Source organism: Mus caroli, unplaced genomic scaffold, assembly GCF_978045245.1.
Source record: "Mus caroli unplaced genomic scaffold, Mus_caroli_1 scaffold_11, whole genome shotgun sequence".
In the NCBI taxonomy this organism is placed as follows: domain Eukaryota; kingdom Metazoa; phylum Chordata; class Mammalia; order Rodentia; family Muridae; genus Mus; species Mus caroli.
In genome coordinates this window covers 21,474,925-21,495,642 of record NW_028227266.1, presented here as the reverse complement: position 1 = coordinate 21,495,642, position 20,718 = coordinate 21,474,925, and the positions used below count along the sequence as shown (strand labels likewise).

General features: G+C 43.9%; 1 protein-coding gene across 1 annotated transcript in view; it reads left to right on the top strand.

Moving 5' to 3' along the window:
- Positions 1–6,431: 6,431 nt before the first annotated feature.
- The window catches only part of Dpy19l1 (dpy-19 like C-mannosyltransferase 1), a 91,738-nt gene continuing 77,451 nt past the window's right edge, over positions 6,432–20,718 (top strand). Inside the window, exon 1 of the mRNA XM_021172503.3 lies at positions 6,432–6,845. Within this exon, the coding sequence (XP_021028162.1) occupies positions 6,554–6,845 (292 nt within the window). The 5' untranslated portion in view covers positions 6,432–6,553. The remainder of the gene's footprint in view (positions 6,846–20,718) is intronic.

Genomic DNA, 20,718 nt, shown 5'->3' with positions numbered 1-20,718 from the left:
GGGTTTGCTACAGTGAGTTATGAGTGAGGAAGGAAGGGTCATCTTGAAGGACAAGTACTACAGATAGGGGGTTCAGAGGAGTGCTGAGAGGGTAGAAAGGAGCTCTGACAAAGTACAGTCATTGGATGTATGAGCCCACCATAGAAGGTTCTAGGTGGAGATCATGGACAAGGGCTGAATGTGATGGGAGCCAACTGGAGATCTTGGAGAGACTGTTAAAAGGCTGAGTAAAGGAGTCTCTCCAGTGTTTGCCTGGAACATTTTTTTTATTGCTGTGATGAAATACGTGAGATAAGTTAAAGGAAGAGAACTTTGTTTTAGCTCATAGTTTCAGCCTGTAGGCATTTGTCTCAGTTGCTTAAAGGGGAGGTGAAGCAGAACACCTGGTAGAAGCACGTGGGAAAAGGACCCAGCCTATCTTGTGGCTGTCAGAAAACAGAGGAAGGGCTAGGGATCCCACTGTCTTCTTCAAAGGTTATGTGGAGATATGTTTGACCCACTTTGCTCCCAAATACTTATGTTCAATAACCAGCCCCATCTCCTAAACACTTTAATTCCCCCCAATAGTGTCACTAGCAAGAACTATGTCTTCAATACATAATCTTTATGGGGACAGTTAAAATCAGAATTATATCGTTATATACCTGACCCTGAAAGCTTCCTGTCAATCTCACAAAGCAAAGTGTATTCAGCACTTCTCCAAGAGCCACCAAAGTATTAAAGTATCCAGTATTGTTCAAAACCCAATCCAAAGTCTCTTTTGAGATCTAAGGGAAACTCTTAGCTGTGGACAACTGTTAAGCTGTTTAAAAATAAGTTACATACTTCCAACATACACTGTCACTGGATAAACATTCATGTTACAAAGAGAAAGAAAAGAATATCAATAATACTGGTCAAAACCCCAGTCAGAAAACATTAACTTCTATAGTAACAATATCCTCTCAGTCATGCCCCTACTTCCAATATTACTACTATCTGAGAAATCAAGCCCTTAACCTATGACACTTTGAGAGACAGGGACACAACTGGATATAGTCCTATGTACTGGTGATAAAACACTGACCATATAATTTGTGAGAATTAGTTCTAGATTTCCTTTTTGTCTGGGGGCAAGTGAGAGGAAAGCTTGAGATTCTGGTAAAGAGTTAACAAAAACATGCTAGATACTAGCAAGTTCTGGTCCAAAGAGGTTAGTAGTGGATCCTTGTTTTCCATTAGTCCCAAGACCATTATCAATATAGACGAGTCTCAGAATGTTGGGTGCTGTCTGACCCAGGCAGACCTGAGAGCACACCGAAAGTCACATAATGGGCTGTGTGTTCTGAACATTTTACAGCCCGTTCATAAGGTAACTCATATTCAGTCCCTTCTGTAAGTTTTGCTTTTATTTCCTCAGATGAAGTCATGAAAGTTGTACCCAAACTGTGCAAATACATGGCTTAGGCTGAGCCCAAAGTGTTTCCTTCTTGCTTCTAACTTCTTCTAGGCCTAGGCCTAGAAGCTTCCAGTCTCTGGACAATCTAATTTTCCAAGTTGACTGATTCGATTCAGTTTCTCTAGGCTTCTGACTAAATTGCTCTCCCTGGCCTCATATTGACGTTGGCACTATGTTTTAATCTTCTTGATCTTCCTTATTCTCTGGCTCATTGTGCCTTATCTGTGTCTAGCTTTCTCTCTCTGTATTCTGTCTGTAAGAATGCCCTTGTAAAACTACCATACCCACCAACCACCCTCCACCAACTTTTTTCTTTCTTGCTGCTCTAAAGTAGTCTCTTTTCCTTTGCTGTTCTCATGTGAGTTGGCTGTATCCCATCTCTCACTCAGTCTATCAAATCTTTCTCTGATTCATCACTTTGTCTGCCCCTCAACTAGACATCACTTTCAAACATGACTGCTTTCTTCTACAAACTGACATTACCTTCATTGTTAGGGATTAAAGATGTGTACAAAGAGCATGTCTGTATGTATTCCAGCTGGATCATATCTTTAGATATGATCTCTTGCCAGAGCAGCCATGTTACTGGATTAAAATTCCTCTACACCTTCCTTTATTCCAAACAGGATTTCAGATGGTCATATTAAAACATGCTATCTACCAAATACAGGTTTCAGAAATATGCTTTTCCCTGCTTACTGTGATTCTTCCACATTCCTTCCTATTTACAGAAAAAAAAAATCTATGCCTAGTCTACATTTCACTTCCCTGTGAAAACTCCTCCATCATGCCAGCCGTCACATCTTTTTAATTTAGCCCTTATGTTCTAAATAATACACTTTGTTATGTGAGCATATTTTGTTCTAGTTTATTTTGCCTCACCAATTAAACCTTATGCTCTTCCAGGATAGAGATTTGACATATGAATTTTTAATGTTTCTAATATATGCTAAGGCACTTGGGACCTAGTAAGCCTTCAATAATTGGAATTATACTTTAGTTTAATGGACATGCACTTCTGCCACAGAATGATTGTCTGAGTGCTATGACTAAGCCTAATAATAAACTCTCTGGGGAACACTCATGGGGGCATGAATATTTTAAGTTACAAGGTCAGAATCAAGAAAGGCACAAGATAAAAAAATATAAAAAGCAATAAAGTAGCAATTTATATATTTTCTCCCTACTTTAGAGATGCATTAAAACAAATACAATGACAAGCTAATGTTGGAGCTTTGCCTGAAGCCAGTTGCTACACAGATAGATCTTTTGTACCAATTTAAGTTTCAGTGAAGTGACAGGATTATTCTGGTTCCAGTCTTGGTAGAAGCAGCTGTTGAGCCAGGAAACCAAAATCTGGAACTAACTTTAGGGCACTTCTTTAAAATAGAGCTCAAATGATCTAGCTGAAGAGAATAAAAATTAGCACCAGAGACTCCACATTTGTCTGTTACCTATGAATAGGAAAACAGTGGGGTGGAGGGAGGAAAAGACATTTGGAAGATCCAAAATAGAGCCTTAAATGATAACAAAGAGGAGGGCAATTCCCAGCATGCCCCTGGATCCCGCATACTTTCTTCATTACTCATTACTAAGTTTTACCTTTCTGGATTACTTGTCTTGCTTTAGGATTTAATACTTTTAATCTTCATTCTATGTCTACTTCATCTTTATATCATCTACCACTTATTCTTATAGGTGCACACAAAGTGTCTTCAACATATCCATGGGCAAAGTATAGTTTTCTAGTGAGAATTGGATTGGTGTTTTTTTCTGGAATCAGCCTTGGAACCTCTCTGGAGTAGTAGTTCTTTTTGATTCCTGGCTTAGATTCTTTGTCTCAGGCTAGTATTCTATAGTATCGCAGTGGGAATTATCTTTCTGGTATACCATTAAAGCATAGAAAGCATAGTAAAGGAGCTCACTGCCAATACTTAATTTAAAGTCATTATAGCCTTGTCTTAATTCATGTGAGTGTGCACATATAACTTTTTAAAGATTTATTTCATTTGTATGAGTACATGGTCACTGTCTTTGGACACACCAGAAGAGGGCATCAGATTCCATTACAAAAGGATGTGAGTTACCATGTCGTTGCTGGGAATTGAACTAAGGATCTGTGGAGGGGCAGTCAGTGCTCTTAACCTATGAGCCATCTCTTCAGCCCAACATAATTTTTTATTAATAAAGAATAGCTTTTAGTTTGTCAGTTTAAAAAAAATATCAATCACTATGTGGTAGGCACTGGTCTAATAATACAGAGGTGAATAAACTGTATCTCAGCTCTTCTAGATTTTTAAAGGTTAAATCAAGTCTGGCATATTCTCTAAAGACTCCATTTTCAGTTCTACTACTTCCCAGAGCAAAACATCCTGCCTCTGAGGAGCAGGGCACCAAGAGTGGCCTGCTATTGTATCTAGGCTTAATGATTCATGAAATGGATATTACTTTGTAAAGCACCTGTTGGAAGCAGGGTCAGTGAGGGATTCAGGTCAGATCTGAGAAGCCTGACACCCAAGGAGTCGAGGACCATTAAAGTCTAGGGTGGCTCTTGATTTCTTGCCTCTGCTTGCGAGCCATCTCTTGGCTCAAAGAATCTTGGATTGTCAGCCCAACTCACTGGGGGGGGGGGGGCAACAAACCCCTCTCTTCCTTGTCAACACCCAGTGCTCTCAGCACAGAGCAAGTGCTTTGCCCAAGTCTCCTTGAACCTTCATAGAACAACAGCCCCACCTACTCATTTTTTTAAGTTTTGCAAATCTGATAAGTTTTCTCTCTCTCCTCTCTCTCTCTCTCTCTCTCTTTCTAAATAAAAATTCTTCTTATTCCAGAGAGGGGGAAACTGAGATTCAAAAGGTGAAGGGTGTGAACAGGAGAGTCGTGCCAGGCATCAGAGCAGGGATTCCAACCTGAGTCTAGAAGAAACAAAAAATGAAACCAAAAAACAAAACCCAAAACTCAAACCAAGCACCATCCCCTATCCCCCCAGTTCACACTTCCCTTACTTGAGGTTTCCTGAGGGTTGCATCGCAGGAGAGGAAGTAAGATCTACTGGGTCTGCCCCACCCATAAGTAGTCCTTTCCCAAGTCAACTGAGCAAATTTTCAGCCATGTTCTGAGCTTGGGTCACAGCTGCAGCTAAAGAGGAGTACTGGAGAGATTTGGTTTCTTCCAGAAACTCAGGTCATGTGGAGAATGTTCAAGAGCTAGGAGCATCATGCTTGATTATGCCGTTTCCTGTACTCATCCATTCATTTATTGAACAAGAAAATCATCTAACAGAATTGTACCAATTAATCAGTCGCCCCTCCCCCACAAGTTTCCCCCACAGAGCCCAGAAAGCACAAGGAAACTTTTCTCTTTTTGTACACACTTTTAATTTTTCTCATATAGTACATTTTGATCATTTTTCCTCTCCCTAATTTCTCCCAGAACCCCCCTATCATTCAACTTCTTACCTCCAAAATCTTTTTAAAATACCACTCAAAATCACAAAAATGAAAACTGGAACAAGCAAAAGATCAGTACAACAACAACAAAAATGTCAAAGTAAAACAAAAACTCCACAAACAACATAACCACAGAGTTCGTTTTTTTGTGTGTTAGCCAACTACTGGTGGGCCCAAGGACTGCCCTGGAATGTGGGTGATATAACCAGTGACACTCCATGGAAAAACTGATTGGGAAGCAGTCCTTGATGCTCCACGTCTCAGGGACAAGCAATCCAATACTGTAGCTCCGTGTGTCTTCTAATTAATAAGTACGCTAGTGATGAAATTACTGTTATTGTCTTTGGCAGACACTGAAGTAAATTTCTTTTAATCTGGTGGGTTATAAATTTAGTATCAACCCTAGAAATAACACTCTATCAACCTGATACCTTGTTTCACAATATAAGCCCCTGTACGACACTGTCAATCTTTTTTTTTTTTTTTAATAGAGGTGTCTTAAACAGTTGTTCCTTGTTTTCAATACATAACTTAATAATCAAACTCAGGAAACTTACAAAGTGTAATATAGCGGTGAGTCTTTTAACAAAATCCATTCTTTGTGCCTGAGTTAATGAATGCTCATATTAATAAAGTCGTGAGCAATAGAAGCCAGAGCCTCCTGAAACCCCTGTAATTACTGTGGAGAAAAGTGAAACGATGTGCCTTGATTTCCAGCATCCAGACTTTTTGGAACAAGCTCATTTGGACAGGGGCCAAGAAATAAGTCTCGCTGCTGCTGCAATTCTCCAAGGCTTTGTGCAAATAGCAATGGGCTGGAGGCAAGGAAGGTTAACTTGGAATATATTCTATTTTTTTTTTTTTCTTTACCTGGGCTTCTTCATTAACTCCTACATCCTGCTATGAGACAATGCGTTTTCAAGTGTCATATCTTTTAGCCGTTTCCATACTTTCAGGATACATGAGGTAAAAGTAACACGTGGATAACCTTCCCTGACAGGCCCTTTTCATTTATGACTTGAGTTTGGGTTCCTACCCAGGCCTTCAGTTTACATCCTCACTCCGACATACCGGACACTTATTTGAATACTCGGTCCACTCCCTGCTTCTCATCCTTGAACCAGAAACCTGGCTGTTCTGAGTGGCGGGGTCACACTTTTACCCCGTTAGTTTCTTGCACAAGCCTAATGCACAGAGCCCCGGAGCGCACGCACAGCGCCGATCTGTGGCCATTCGGTTCCCGCCCGGCGCCACGCCGCCTCACAGCCAGAATCCCGGTTCCCGAGGGCGCACTGCCGCTTCCGGAGGTCGTCCACGCTACTCCCCGGGCCGCCGGTCCCGCCCCGCTTGTAGCCCGCGCGTGCGCGCTTGGCCCCTGGAGCGCGCCCGGGCGCGCGCGCCGGAGGGCGGGGCCGCGCCGCTCGCAGCTTGTCCCCGCCTCCGCCCCGCGGCGTTCCGTTGTCGCCCTGGCAACCCGAGAGCGGCAACGGCGGAGGCGCGGGAGTCCGGCGCCGCCTCTCGGCCGCCACGCGTTAGGCAGCGGCCACCCGGCCCGCGCTGTCCCCGCCTCCCGGCCCGCCCTCGCCGGCCGGAGTGAGCGACCGCCAGTCCGCGGATCCCAGCCGCCGTCCGGGCGCGCGCAGCTAGCGGGTGCGACTATGCCAAGATGGTCCTGCAGGCGCGGAGCAAGCACCGGGACGCGGCTCCCAGGCCGCCCCGGTCGGCCCGCTCGTCGCCGCCGCCACTGAGCGGGGCATCCGAGGTGGACGCCGGGGAGCTGGGGTCGGAGCGCACGCCTCCGTCGCCGGGGCGCAGGGGCGCGGCGGGCAGGAAGGGACCCCGCGCAGGGACCGCCGCGCCCGCCCCGGACGGCCTCGCGGGCCGCCTGGCGGCCGGGCTGCACTGGGCGCTGGGCCTGCGGCGCGGGCGCGGCCGGACCTGGAGCACGCTGCTGCTAGGTGAGCCAGTTAGCAGCCCTCTCTGACTTTTCCCGGGACGCTCCTGCCTCCTCCCTACTCCTCCCCGCTCCTTCCGGGGCTCAGCTCCACGCAGCCTCTGCCCCGCGGTCCGCCCGGGCTTTTAAAAACATGGCCCCGAGATCAACAGCTGCTCGGCTGACCGCGGGCGGGCTGGTCCGCGCCGAAGAGACTGGATTCTGCCTGCATCGACAGTCCACTCTTTGCCCCTGGCCCAGCCGCTACTTCGGAGGATGGTTTGCTTGGTGATGAGAGCGATTCCTGGAGCTCGAAATACTCAGGTTTCCTGACTTAGAAAGTTGCCAAACTTATAATTAAATTTTAGCGTGCTTTTTCCCTTCTTGGCCGCAAACACTGAGGGTGGCACTTCGTGGTTCTGTCACTTTTCAGGCTGTGTCGTGTTTTGGATGCCCAAGCTTTAACCTTGCCTGCTGGCATCTCTTTACCTTCTTCCATGCACCAAATGGATGGGATGTAACTTGTGCCTAAAAGAAATAAAGTTGAGGCATTTTCGTGTGGACTATCTTCTGGGTTCGTTTTCTGATTGACTTTGTCGGATATGGCAAGTTTATAGAAGTTGGATTAATAGGCCTAATTTTTCCAAGCCCATCATAAAGATTCTGTGATATTTTTGCCACGATGGGATCTAGTTGTTGAATTATGTAGTGATATTTTCTTACTATCTTTTCCCTGTTGCTTAATGACCTCTAAGAGTTTGGGATGCTTGAAGTTTGGGGGTTAGACAGACGATACAGCAAAATCAGCCTTTCTGTGGGGATAGCCTCTACTGCAGCCGTATAGTTAATGAAAGCCAGTCATGGCTGTGTGTTTGTGGGTTCAAGAAGACTGGCATCGTTACTAGGAATTTTTTGTTTTTTTTAATACTTGGGTCAAGATTTGGCAAATTCATTATTTTCATCATGCCCTCCTCCAGCAGCTAGCTTGAGAACCTGGCAAGTGTACAGGTTAAATTCACCTTGGGGAGGCAGCGTGGTACAGTGGCTGAGGTTGAAGGCACTCAGCACTGGTGCAGAGTGCTTGATTTTGGTTTAAGTCTCACTTTGAGGGCCTTCCTTCTGTGTTATATGGAGGTATCCCATGCCCTACTTACCCAGGGATGTCCTGAAGAGCAATACTAACTCTGTGGGTGATGCAGGTTTGTACCCAAAGCACTTAACAGCATCAGTTCCTATGTAAAAGCAAATGCATAATCCTGATTTCTGATCCCACGACAGAATAAATCTCCAGCGTTTGTGAACGGCTAGTATAAACAGCAACTGTAGTAGAGTAAGGGATAGCACTGTTTATTTTAGGGAGAGATAATAATAGATTTTAAAGGATACTGTTCTTTTCATGTTTTATGGTACAGTTCCTTTGGGTTTGCTTATATTGGATGGCTTATATTTGGATTTTCTAATGCTCTTGCAGAAATACTGTTTTGTTCAATGCAGGTGGGCAGCATTTCTCTTGATTTGCTCTTTTTGACTTTGTGAGTGGAAGTACAGTGAATGTGGCAGACCATAGTCTTAGGTGTACCTGGATAGAGGTCACCAAGGGTGGGAATTAAGAGGAACACCACAGCCTCTGTCTTCTTGCTTGGCCATCTGCTGTGAGACCACACAGCACCTGGAGAGAATGAAGGCTCTGCTGAAGGACCAGGACCTGGTGTCTTTGGGTCAGCTCTGGCCCTGTACTCTCAAGGGAGTATCCATAGTGATTTCTTTTGTACCACCATGTTGTGGAAGCTCAGAAAGCCACTGACCCTGCAAGAGGGTCAGCAATTTCCATGTCTTTGTAGGCTGTTTCATTTCCTCCGATTGATTTCATCCTCCAGTGTGGGTGAGAGTTGCATTTCAGGGTGGAACTTTTAAAATAACTCCTTGGTCTTACACGGTGAGAGGTATTGCTAGTCACTTGTTGCTTGAATTACTTGTAGCTGCTCAACTCTAAAAACTACATATTAAGCTGTGATAAAATGGCTTTATTAGTATTTTATAATAAATTTCCTAACTTGGAGTGCCATTACAGCAGCACATGTTAGAACTGGTTAGAGCTTTTCTTCTTGTGTGCTGGGCACTGATAAGTCACTTGCCAAGGTAGCTCTTCCATTGTTGGGCAGTGGTGAGCATTACCTGTTTTAGTAAGTACGTTTGATTTTCTTATATGTGAACATTACTACTTACTAAATGGTGATGATTAAAGAGGTTCGAATTGTTTATTTTTAGTAGTTTCAGTTCACTTGCTCCCAGCTACAGGAGACAGTGGCGGAGGAAGAACCTTGAAAATGTTTTTCAAACTTTCCTGACCACAGAAAATAATATACATTGCCTCTAACCTGCTCCCACCATAGGAAGCTCATCTTAGCCCATAGATATGTCTATACAGATTTCTGTGTTGAGGCAAGAAGCACTAATAATTGAGCTATCTTCAGAGGTAAGAACAGGGTTGAGAAACCTACAAAGGGTGTTAAGGCCGTGGACAGTAAGGCTCTACTGCTGGAGAAGAGTGAGGCGTGGAGAACTGGCTCTGTCAAGAGGTGTGCTCAGCTGTGCTTGAGGGAGCCCAAGAGGAGTTACACAGCCTTTCCACACTCTGGTCTCCTGCTTGTAGTAACCTTGGAGGCTACTGAAACAGGCTGTAGAGCCAACCTCCTGGGACTGGGGTCAAGGCCAAAAAAGGATAGACAGTTATCAGCATGGTTCCAGTTCATACTGTCTTTCAATAAGTTCTTTTTTCTTCTTTCCCTCTGTGCTGGTTAATTTTAGCTGTCAATTTGACACTGCTTTAGAATTACCTGGGAAGAGACTCATAGGGATTATCTATCTCTTGGCCAGTAGGAGGTTGTCTTTACTGTTGACTGAGGGAAGAAGACCCAGGCAGTTGTTTGCTGTGCCATTCCACTCCCTAGGCAGGGAGAGAGGAGGAAGCTGGGTGAGAACAAGTAAGCGAAAGATGAATGCCTGTGCTTCTGTTCTCTCTGTGCTCCTCTGTGAGTGTGACGCCCTTGCTCTTAGCTGCCTTCCCCGCAGTAATGGGCTGTAACCTGGGATTTTAAGCCAAGTGAACCTTCCCCTCTCCTGTGTTGCTTTTTGTCAGGATATTTCACAACAGCAAGAGAAATGAAACTAGGACTTCTGTACGTGCTCATGCCTCTCTTCCCATGCCTGCTTCAAACTTGTTGGGCTTCTGAGCCAAGAATTTAGCTTTTTAACATTTAGTTTAGAGATGTATAAGATGAGAGATCTGCATTAGACCAGCATTTCTTAACCTGAGCTGTACACTGGAGCTATCTGAACCCTTAAAATGAACCACATATCAGATGACTTAATTGTGTATCTAGGGGTGTGAATATGGCAATGGGGGAAGTGTTGTAATAGGTTTTTCCCCCCACCCCCATAATAGTGCTTAGTTTTTGGTGCTGGGAATTGACTTTGGGGCTTCATGCATGTTAAGTAAGTCCTGTATCTCTGAGCTTTTTGAAGCACATGAGTATCCCTGGGAAATGAAATTTTCATGGCTGAAGTCTACTGAAACTGTTATTTATTTTTCATTTATTTATTGTGTGCACACCCACACACATGTATGCATGTGTATGTGCATGTATAAATGTATGTGTGTGTATATGTATGTGTGTGTATATGTGCATATATGTATGTGTGCATGCGTGAGTGTGTGCATGTGTGTGTACATGTGTGTGTGTATGTTTGTCACAGTGCTTGTGTGTCAGGATAACTTGCAGGTATCAGTTCTTTCTTACTGTGTGAATGTCTGGACTAGAACTCAGGTTGTCTGGCTTCCACTGAGCCTTCTGCTCTGCTCTGCCCTCTTTGTTGAAATAGGCACAAGAACTATGCAGTTGCTACAGTTCCTATAATCTTTATTGTTTCCTCAGAGTGGGGACTATTGGTTGCCACTTGCCTGATGGAGTCTCATCTTTCTTACACCTACCTATGTCCTCCACCTTATTAAAAGAAGGAGGAAAAGTTCTGATAGTTGGAGAGAGCTCTGTTTCAGGGTGAAAGTGAGAAAAGTGTGTATTGAACATGTACACAAAACATGCTAGCAGTCCAGGGATGTAATATAAGATGCCATTTGTAAAAATTGTTAAAAGTAACTAGTGGTTTGAGTAAAAATGGCCCCAATGGCCTCACATAGTTAAATGAAAATGCATGGGAGTGGCATGAATCTTTAGGGAGTGGTACCGCTTTAGAGGGATTAGGAGAGGCCTTGTTGAAGTAGGTGTGGCCTTGTTGAAGTAGGTGTGGCCTTGTTGAAGTAGGTGTGGCCTTGTTGGAGGAAATATATCATTGAGGATGGGGTTTAGGGTTTCAAAAGCTCAAATCAGGCCCAGTGTCTCTTCCTGCTACCTGTGGATCCAGATGAAGAACTCTCAGCTCCTTCTCCTGCACCTTGTCTACCTTGAGGCTACCATGCTTCCTGTCATGCTGACAGTGGACTAAACTTTCTAGCTGTAAGCCAGCTCCAGTTAAATGCTTTGCTTTATAAAAGTTGCCATGGTCATGGTCATGGTGTCTCTTCACAGCAATAGCAGCGACTAAGATAGAGGTTATGTCACTTTCACACTTCCAGCCGGGTTCCCGTGGCAACTGCAACCCCCTTGAGCTTCGTGATGTTTTGGGTGGGACTGTCCTGTATTCTGAGGGACTGTCCTGTGCTTTGCACAGGGTTTTACAGCATCCCAGGTTCTACCTAGTGGCACTTCTCCAGTGGTGGCAGCCAGAATGCTTCCCAAACACTGCCCAATGTAACTGGGGAGGCAACCACCATACTGAAACTACTCTTTCAAAAGTCATGGCTTATGAGAGCCTGCGACTCACCAGGGACGGGAGGAAGCCTAGAGAGGCAGAGAGCTGAGTCTGCCTGGGCACTGGGACCTGGGATAGGCCATCAGGGTTGTGGTGTGGTGTGGTGTAAGCCACCTGGAATTTCAAAGCTGACCTGCATTGGAAGCCTGTTTCTACACTCAGAAGCTGTTTCAACTCTCCCCACTGTATTATTATTGCCTTTTCTTTAAGATGGGGATAGTAAGTGCTTTGATAGAGTAAAAGAATAATTGAGATAATGCATGCCAACTAGTATGTGTGGTTTCTTTATATTCTCCAAGTGCCAGGTGCATCTGGGAAAAATATAGACAACAAAACTGTACGGTATGGAGCTTAGATTCTGGAAGTAAGAAGAATACATGACTAGGTGGTTTCACTTTATAGTAAGAGCGTTGGAGGAAAGGAAGGGCTTCTGCGTTAGAGAAAGTGAAGCAAGGTGAACAGATAAAATCCCAAAGCCAGGGAATGTCCACGTTAGCAAAGCCAAGAAAAGCCATGGCATGGTGGCCTGGGCTTGAACTTTGCTCTATGGTGAAGAAGCAGTGGCACCTACCTATCTCAAGGCTGAGCTGCTGTGAACTGTATGAAGATGACAAGGTGCATCCCAAGTACAAATGGGAAGGGAGGAACAGGTGTCAGTTTCCCTGTCATGGAGAAAAGCTGGGTGTATTCCTGCAGCAGTGGAAAGCCCCTAAAGAGTGTTGAGCAAGGCAGGGTCATGTATACATTTGAATTTTGAGAATTCTGTGCTAGAAAAATGGGTTGAGGCAATGTAAAGACAAGGGAGACCTTTACCCCCACTCTGAGTTGGGGCTCTGCCAGGGCCCTCACAAGTTGCTGGTGTGAATAGAGGGCATGGCTGGCTGTGGAGATGGTAAGAAGGTGATAGCTTTTAGATGAAACTGGTAGAACTTGGGGATGAATAGATCTGGGTGTGTAGGAAAGGGAGGGATTGTTTTCTAGGGGAGAGAGTGGAGACTGGAACAGGAGAGGTTTGAGGGAGAAGAGAAAAGATTGTATCCCAGACACACTGTTCTTCAGGTATTTGTGGGATCTCCAGTTGGAAATGTCTAGAGGTTCTGGCCAGAATAGGCAGTGGTAAGTTTCCAGCTATCAGGTGGTATTTAGTCATAGTTAGTTGACTTTGTACACCACAAACATTGTATACTGGGGTTGGGGGCAGTGCTGTGGATGAACTCATTTAACAGTAGCTTGGGCCTGACCGTGGCCTTGTGACTGTCATAGTTACTAAAAAGGGGATCCGAAGGTGCTTAGTTCCTTATGCAAAGTCCCTCCTGGAATTTTTAAGGACAAGATTCGAAGCTAGGCCTCTTGTCTTCTGAGTTCACTTTCTTAACTATGGAGTGTCTCATCCAGTGAGCATGCAGCAAGTGGACACATAGCCCCCCTCCCCCCCCCCCCCTTCGCCCCCAGCCTGTTCTGAGAAACCTGGACAGTTTGAGCAAGGACAAGCGTCTGCCTTGTTTCCTTCTTCAGAAGTAAGGAAAAGAAATTATATAGAGAGAGGGATACCAGACTGGAGAGAAAGCAGGTTAGAGCTTCGGCTGTAGGAGGAGAGAAGCTGAAATGTGAAACCCAGGAAACATTGTCCCCCTCCTGTGCTGATTTTCAGGCAAGAAGTTGGACCCAGTGTAGCAAGCAGCTGTGAGGGTATGCTTGTGTTAATTACCAGAATCCCATCAAAGCCAGAGAAAAGATGGAAATTTGGGGTTTTGAAACAATTTCTCCCTTTTTAAAATAGACTTCTGGTTAATTCTTAAGAATATTTAGAATCACCTAAATATGCCTTATTAATAAGGTGCTCTAAATATGCGGTCTCTGAACATCAGGTGCTCACAAGCACTGAAGCTGCATGCAGTGAACCTGGTTCACTTGTTAGTATAAGGCTGTATCCCTTATTTGTGATTACTTTTGTCAATAATATGACATTGATAGAGACTGAAATCTAATCTCTCTCTCTCTCTCTCTCAACAGCTGGTTATTTTAAGCCTTATCCTACTATGTTGTATTAGTGTCTCTTAATGAGTGTGAAGATGCATTAATGTCTTTGTAAGTTTATTAATGACATTTACATTTCATAGACTACAGAGCTTTATTATTTACATATTTCTTTCTAAACTTGTATTTTGGGTTCATCTTTTACATTAGCTGAGATTTACCATTGGGACATTTCTAGGAGATAATTTGTTACTTTTCTTCATTCCAGTGCTAATCAGAACTAGTAAAAGTCTCATCCACTTTCAGATACACACCTTTAATCCCATGAAGAAACCAGTTTCCTGTGGGTGATCTTTTCTAATTCAGATAAGAGTCATTTCAGAAGAGTATATTAAAGTAGAATTACCTTTGGGAATGCATCAGTTTACAACAGTTGTAGAATGTGCTTTAATAATAATACTTTTTATTTTCTTACCACTATTATGATTAAGTGAAAACAAGAACTAAAAGGAGCATGATTGCTCCTAAGGGGTCTAGGCAGAGGCAGAGACATCTGGGAGAGTCCAGAGTGGACATTGCCAGCAGACTGGACCTGGCCATATGAAGAGATTGCAGAGGGAGAAGGGAGAGGGAGGAAAGGGAACCAGGAACAGTGGCCAAGAGGGCAATGGACCAAAAGGTAGAAAGCGGTGACTAACCAAAATGGTTGGGTTGTGTAGGGAGGAAGAGCTGGAGGAAGTGCAGCCCAGCCCCTGGGCTGGAGGGCTCAGGGTAGGGGTGGGTTATGCCAGCCAGGAGGATCCTGCTACTGAGACTGAGACTGAAGGATACCGGGAGAACCTGGACATGTTAATAGGCATCCCAGTTATCCTTTTGTTTGAGGTTGAGACCTCAACCAGGCCCTTTAGTGGACAGTGAAGTTGTCCATCTTTGCTTAGTGTCATTCCCCATGTTTGACTTCCTTCTGAGTTAGCTAGTTGTTAGTATGCCTGCTAGCACCGGTGCCACCACAAGAGGAACTTAATGTAGAGGTAACTGTTGATATAACTGTCACCCAAAGCATTGACAAGATTTGTATTTGGCTCACAGCCTGATGACGATGGAAGTGGTTTAAATGCTCATTAACTGTATCGTCATCTGGACCTTAGAGCACAGTTTATGTGTAAGTTGACCAGACACTTTTAGAGTTTGTTGGCTAGGTGAATTTTTAATTTGGGAAAATTTTCATAATGGATAAAGGTGAGGTTTTCTTTGTAATTTTGTAATAGTTAAAATAATTATGTGATTGCTCCATCCTCATTCTTGCTCCACATAGTAATTAGTCATGGCTGTCTATACAATTCTCTTCATGTCTCTGCTGGTCTACTAGTTACAATTTGTTTTTAGAAGACCTTGATTTTTTTGTTCCTCATGTTTGAAATCTATAGAAATCTCCCAAGTAATGTTATTGTTAAGAACTTTACCCATGTGGGTATCATTCTTGAGTTTCTCAGATGAGGTTTAGGCTTGCAGCCAACTCTTTGTCAGTCCTATTGGTCAATAGTAAGTCTCAGATCTGAAGCATAGCGACAACCAAAGGCCTGTCTGGGAATAGGACCTGAGATTCCCTAGGAGAGTTGATTCATTGGAGAGAGCGGAGATTTCTCTTTCTGCTCATTCTGAGAATCGTCTGCTTTCTATATCTGCAGGTCAATCCACCCCAACCCCATCTTCATTTTGATTTCCTATTTAATTTTGAAAAAAATGAATAAATTCTGAATTTAAGGAAGGATAGTTGGTTGTTTGGCAGTGCTATTAAAAAAGATAGTTTAATAAGTCATGATTTCTGACTCATTTAAGTTAAATGATAAGCTAAATCTTATGATACCCAAGGGCAGTTTGCAATTTGAAGGGGTTTCATTATCTTAACATTAGAATGCTTTATCAGGGAATAAGCTTGTTAAAAATTACTAAAGACTTATATCTTCCTATCCCAGCTTCCCCAGTGATCCCCAGGCTTTAGGTGAAGGGATTGGATTTTAGATGTATGTGTCAGTTGGTGCTGGACAACAGCCACATGGTCACTTGTTATCTGCATCCCCACTCACTGGCTGTGATTTTCTGTAATGGTTTCAATCTGCTGCAAGGAAACATTTCTTTGATGAGTGGTAAGGATTGCATTAATGGGTGGGTATAAGAATAAAGTTGGGGAATATGCTGATTTATTAACGGTTCTAGATTCTCTTTCAGGATTTGTGACTTCCCCAGCCCTGGGAAGGTTGCTAGGTTTCTAGTACCAGATATGGCTTCCCTCTTGTTGACTGGGCCTTAAGTCCAATTAGCTATTTTTTTACCACCAAGATATACGTGGTCACTATTACACTTAGGGATATTGTGCCATGGTAGTAATGGTTTTAGTTCGGAGGTGTCATAGTTGAATAGACTATTGGTTGGTTTCCTCCCTTGCAAGTTTGCATGGCACTTTTTAATATCATGAAAGCCAGTCCTTTAATATCTGAAAGCCAGGATGCTTTCAGATCAGAAGCAGCTCGTGTCCTCCAGTTCATGTGTCAGGCCCTAACGTCATATACATACAGATGACTTCATATGAACAAAGAAGGTTATATTTATATATTTGTGTGTGTGTGTGTACACCTGTGCTTGTCTCTTCATCTTGTCTTACATTAAAGAGACCTGTATTCTACACTTCCCTCCTGGATTTATCAGGTTTTGGAATTTCCCTCTGCATGCTCAGAAGCATATTATTTTGGTTGTATACTTTAAGTTTTTGTTCTTAAAGCAATAAAATGCATTGTATTTGCTAATGAAGAGGAAGTTAACATGGAAATTATCAATGCAGGTTACTGTTTGACTTAGAAATATTTGTATAAGGCTAATATTTTAAAAGGAAGATAGAATTCACTGCCTTTAAAATGTGTCCTGTGTTTTGTACATACATCCATATTTGAAATATATGAGGGCTGACTTTGTGTGTTTTGGTGAGTCCCAGCCATGCAGTCTGTGGGGTGGCAGTGTAGACTTTCTGTGCTTTCTTGTTTTCCTGTATTCACTTAGAACACATCATTTTTTTCTTTGAATCTGTTGTGATTTCTAAGACATTTCTTTCGTGTTACTTCACTCTTTTAGCTAACGTGCTCAGTATTTTCACGTCTGAACTTGGAGTTGGGGAAAGCTGAGCTCTGTTCCGTGGTTTGTTGTATCCTTGCTACATGAGACCTTGGGCCTCTTGGGGAAATAAAAGCCACCAGTTCTCTAGATGGACTCCTGGATCTCTTATGTTAACACTGATGAGCAGACATTATATACTATCATTACAAGTAGGGGTTTCTACGTTTTTCCCTTAGCTGGTGGCCAGTACTGTTTGGCTCAGTGCCAAATGTTGGTCGTCCTCCCATACCTCTGTGAGTTCTCGATTTTACCAGAGATGGTTTCTTAAATCAGGCTGGGAATTTCAAATTCAACTTTGCTTCTTCTCATTTTGAGACTTAATGTCTCTATGAGCTCGTGGCTGCTGCTTCTACTTTTTTATGAATCAATGAGTGTTTTATTGAGGTTACTAACAGGACTCTGTGTGAGTGGTTACTCACTAGGAGCAGAGATGATTCAAAAGCAGCCAAATCACCCAGAGCCCACCCCAACATGGTCAACAATTTCTTTTCTTTTCTTTTCTTTTCTTTTCTTTTCTTTTCTTTTCTTTTCTTTTCCTTTTTTTGAGTATTTTCTTTATTTACATTTCAAATGTTATCCCCTCTCCTGGTTTCCCCCCTTCCTGGAAACTCCCATCCCATCCCCCCCCCCCCGCTCCCTCCCCCCTACTTTTATGAGGGTGTTCACCCACCCACCTATTCCCACCTCCCTGCTCTTGATTCTCTTATACTGGGGCATCTATCGAGCCTTCATAGGACCAAGGACCTCTCCTCCCATTGATGCCTGACAAGGCCATTCTCTGCTTCCTATGCAGCTGGAGCCATGTGTACTCCTTGGCTGATGGCTTAGTCCCTGGGTGCTCTAGAGGGTCTGGTTGGTTGATACTGTTGTTCTTCCTATGGGGTTGCAAACCCCTTCAACTCCTTCAGTTCTTTCTCTAACTCCTCTATTGGGGACCCTGCCCTCTTTTCCTATTAAAAATAGAGTGTTTTCCCCAATCCCAAAGAGGGAACAAATGAAAGGGATCAGACCTGTCAAGGCTTTGAAGTTTGTGGAACAGGATTCCAGTGCTGGTGGTAAGAGCTGTGGGTCCTAACCTACATTAAGCACTGGAGGCTGAGCTAAGCCCCCTGCCCCCCATTCTGTACTCTGTAAGTGATACTCAGAGGCTAAGTCGATGCTGTCTTATAAAACCTGAAAAGCATTTCCACTTAGGAGGGCTTTCTTAGAAGAAGGGAGGTTATGAATTTTAACTCTTTCCCTTTCTGAGTCCTCATTTGTGATCTTTTGAGTTTGCACTTCCTTTTCCTTATCCCTTTCTGTTACCGCCCTCCAGGCCTCCATTTCTTACCCGAAGTCCACTCTTCTTGTGGATTTGCTGTCATAACTGTACCACTTTTTAAAGTGTAGACTATGTGAACCACTTGAGGATTTAATAATAATGTGTGGCTTCAAGCCCCTGTACCTGTTGAATCAAGATCTTCTAAGAGCAGGACCCAAGAAGGCAGTGGTGGTGGACTTCTTCCATGACTGTGCTCCAGTGCCACCTAGTGCTGTGCAGGTCTGCTAGGGAATGTCACTGAACTGTCTGTGTCTTCCTCAGGCTTCTTGAAATGTTGATTGTTGGCAAGGCTGTGACCTGAGATTCTGCACTGTCACCTCAATCCAGGGTAATAAATCCCTGTTGGCCTTCAGGAGAGTTACTAAGGGACCCTTCCGTTCTCACAGTAAATCCTATACAGAGTACCTAACCTTTGCCCCAGTTGTTCTGTGATAATGAGCCTTAGTCAATTTGTCAGTCACTTTGCTTTTATTTGTTAAGGATATCCCATAAACTTATGTGTTGAGACACTTCTTCCCCTATCTGTGGCTATGTTTGGGGAGGTTGTATATTTCTTAGAAGGTGGGTCTAACTAGAGGAGAATGGGTCCTGAAGCTGGGCCTTGAGGTTAGTCGTCCCTTGGGAGCAGCCAGGTTCCAGTGGGCTATCTACCTCTAGACTATGGGTGCTGTAATTAGCTGCTTGAGGTGCACACTGTTACTCACTGTCATGTCTTCTCTCTCAGAAGGGCATCACCTCAGAACATGAGGGAACATAAATGCTTCCTTCTGTGGCTTGCTTCTCCTCATGGCGTTTAATCACCATGATAAGAAAAGGAACTAAACAAGGAGAGCTGCCTAGACTTTCAGATGTATGGGGTGGGACTTCGTGAGCTCCTCCCCCAGCCATGCCAGGATTGTGGCTGGCTGGATCTTGTGAATATCTTGTGCATGCAGTAGGCAGTGACAGTCTGAATCTGTGAGTGCAACGGCCTTGCCATGCCTGCCAAATACTGCTTTACTTCTGCTGCTTCTGACTCTTCAGTCTGTCTAACTTCTCTTTGGTAATGATCCCTGAGGAAGGGGGTGTATTAGAGACATCTCAGAGCTGACCACTCCTCAGTCCCTTCGTCTCTGCACGTGGAGGAGTTGTGGGTCTAGGTATTAATAACTATCACTATAGTTATAAATATCACTATAACTATAACTATCACTAGAAGCTCCCCTGCTGAGGGCTGAGAGACAGTGATCTGTGGGTATAAAGGTAACGTAAGAGGCATTTTGTTACTATGTTTGTTTAGAAGACTAATAGTAGTAGGCTTTTCTCCTAGGGCCTGCAACCTGACTAACCCGGGGTTCTTGGCCCAGTTAATGATACCAGGTGTGGGTGGATCAGGCCTTAACTGAAACTGAAAGTGATGGATTGCTTCTGTAACATTTATGCCACTATTTCATCTGTGGCATGGCTTGACAAGGCAGTAATTGCAGCTCGTTTGCAGGGTTCATAGCCGGTAAAACTGTTGATTATGTAGCTAGCCTGTAGAGCACCTTCCAGCACTATGCAAGCTAGCAATTGGACAGGGCTTCCTGGTCAGTACCAGGTTGATGTGTCCGTGTCCTCTGTGCGACACAACATGTCTTTACTGCTTAGGTCTCACCATCAGCAGTGTAACCTGGAGCAGCATCACAGACTGTGATGAAGGAGGGTCTTTCAACCTCCGGTGAGCATCACCTTGAAAAGTGGTAACTCAGACCTGGCTCTGCCGGAACCTTCCCACCTCTCCCTGGACTTGTGAGCTGTGGCTGGAATTTGAGTCAGCTGGGGACAGGCGGAATGTGGCTGAGGCAAAGAGCTCCAGTGGAACAAAATAGCCAGTTGCCTGCTTTTCCACACCTATGGCTGGCTCAGTAAGCTGAGACAAACTCAGACAACAGGGTCCTGGATGCTCTGCCTGCTAACGTGGCAGAAAGGTCCTAAGGCTTGGCCCTTGGCTGCCTCCAATGAGCTGTCTATAACTTCCAGGAAGTAAATTGAGAAATGATTACGTCTAGGTGTGTGACTTAATTTAGCTTTACTCCAAGGACAGGGTTTAGTGTTAATTTATACCCTCCCATCAAACTTGGTTATGCACAGTAATTTCTAATTCATTTGAACCCCATCTGTGTATGCAGGCTAACAATTACTGGGGTAAATCCAGGAACTTTGTTTCTACACTCCCTTCTGCAGGGCAGTCTGTGTAGCTGCAGTCTAGCTGCAAGGAGACACATAAAGTGTTGTTTGTTTTGTTTCACCTCAAATACCACAAGATTGAACATTGATACAGGGTAACACAGTCAAGAGTTGTTTGAGAGCCCAGTGCCTGATGGAGCTTTGGTGTGGGAAGTATGGATGCTCCCAGTCAAAGTGGCAGGGTTTTCAAAGCCATCATAGGAAGGGTGGGATCTTCTGCAGTCACCTTTCCTTGACCTTCTTTGAAATGTTTTTATTTGCAGATTTTTTAAAGTTTGTTTTTAATAATAAAAACTCAGCTACTGAGAACATAAAAAGAGCATGCTTATTTAAGTGAAGAGATTACCTATATTGT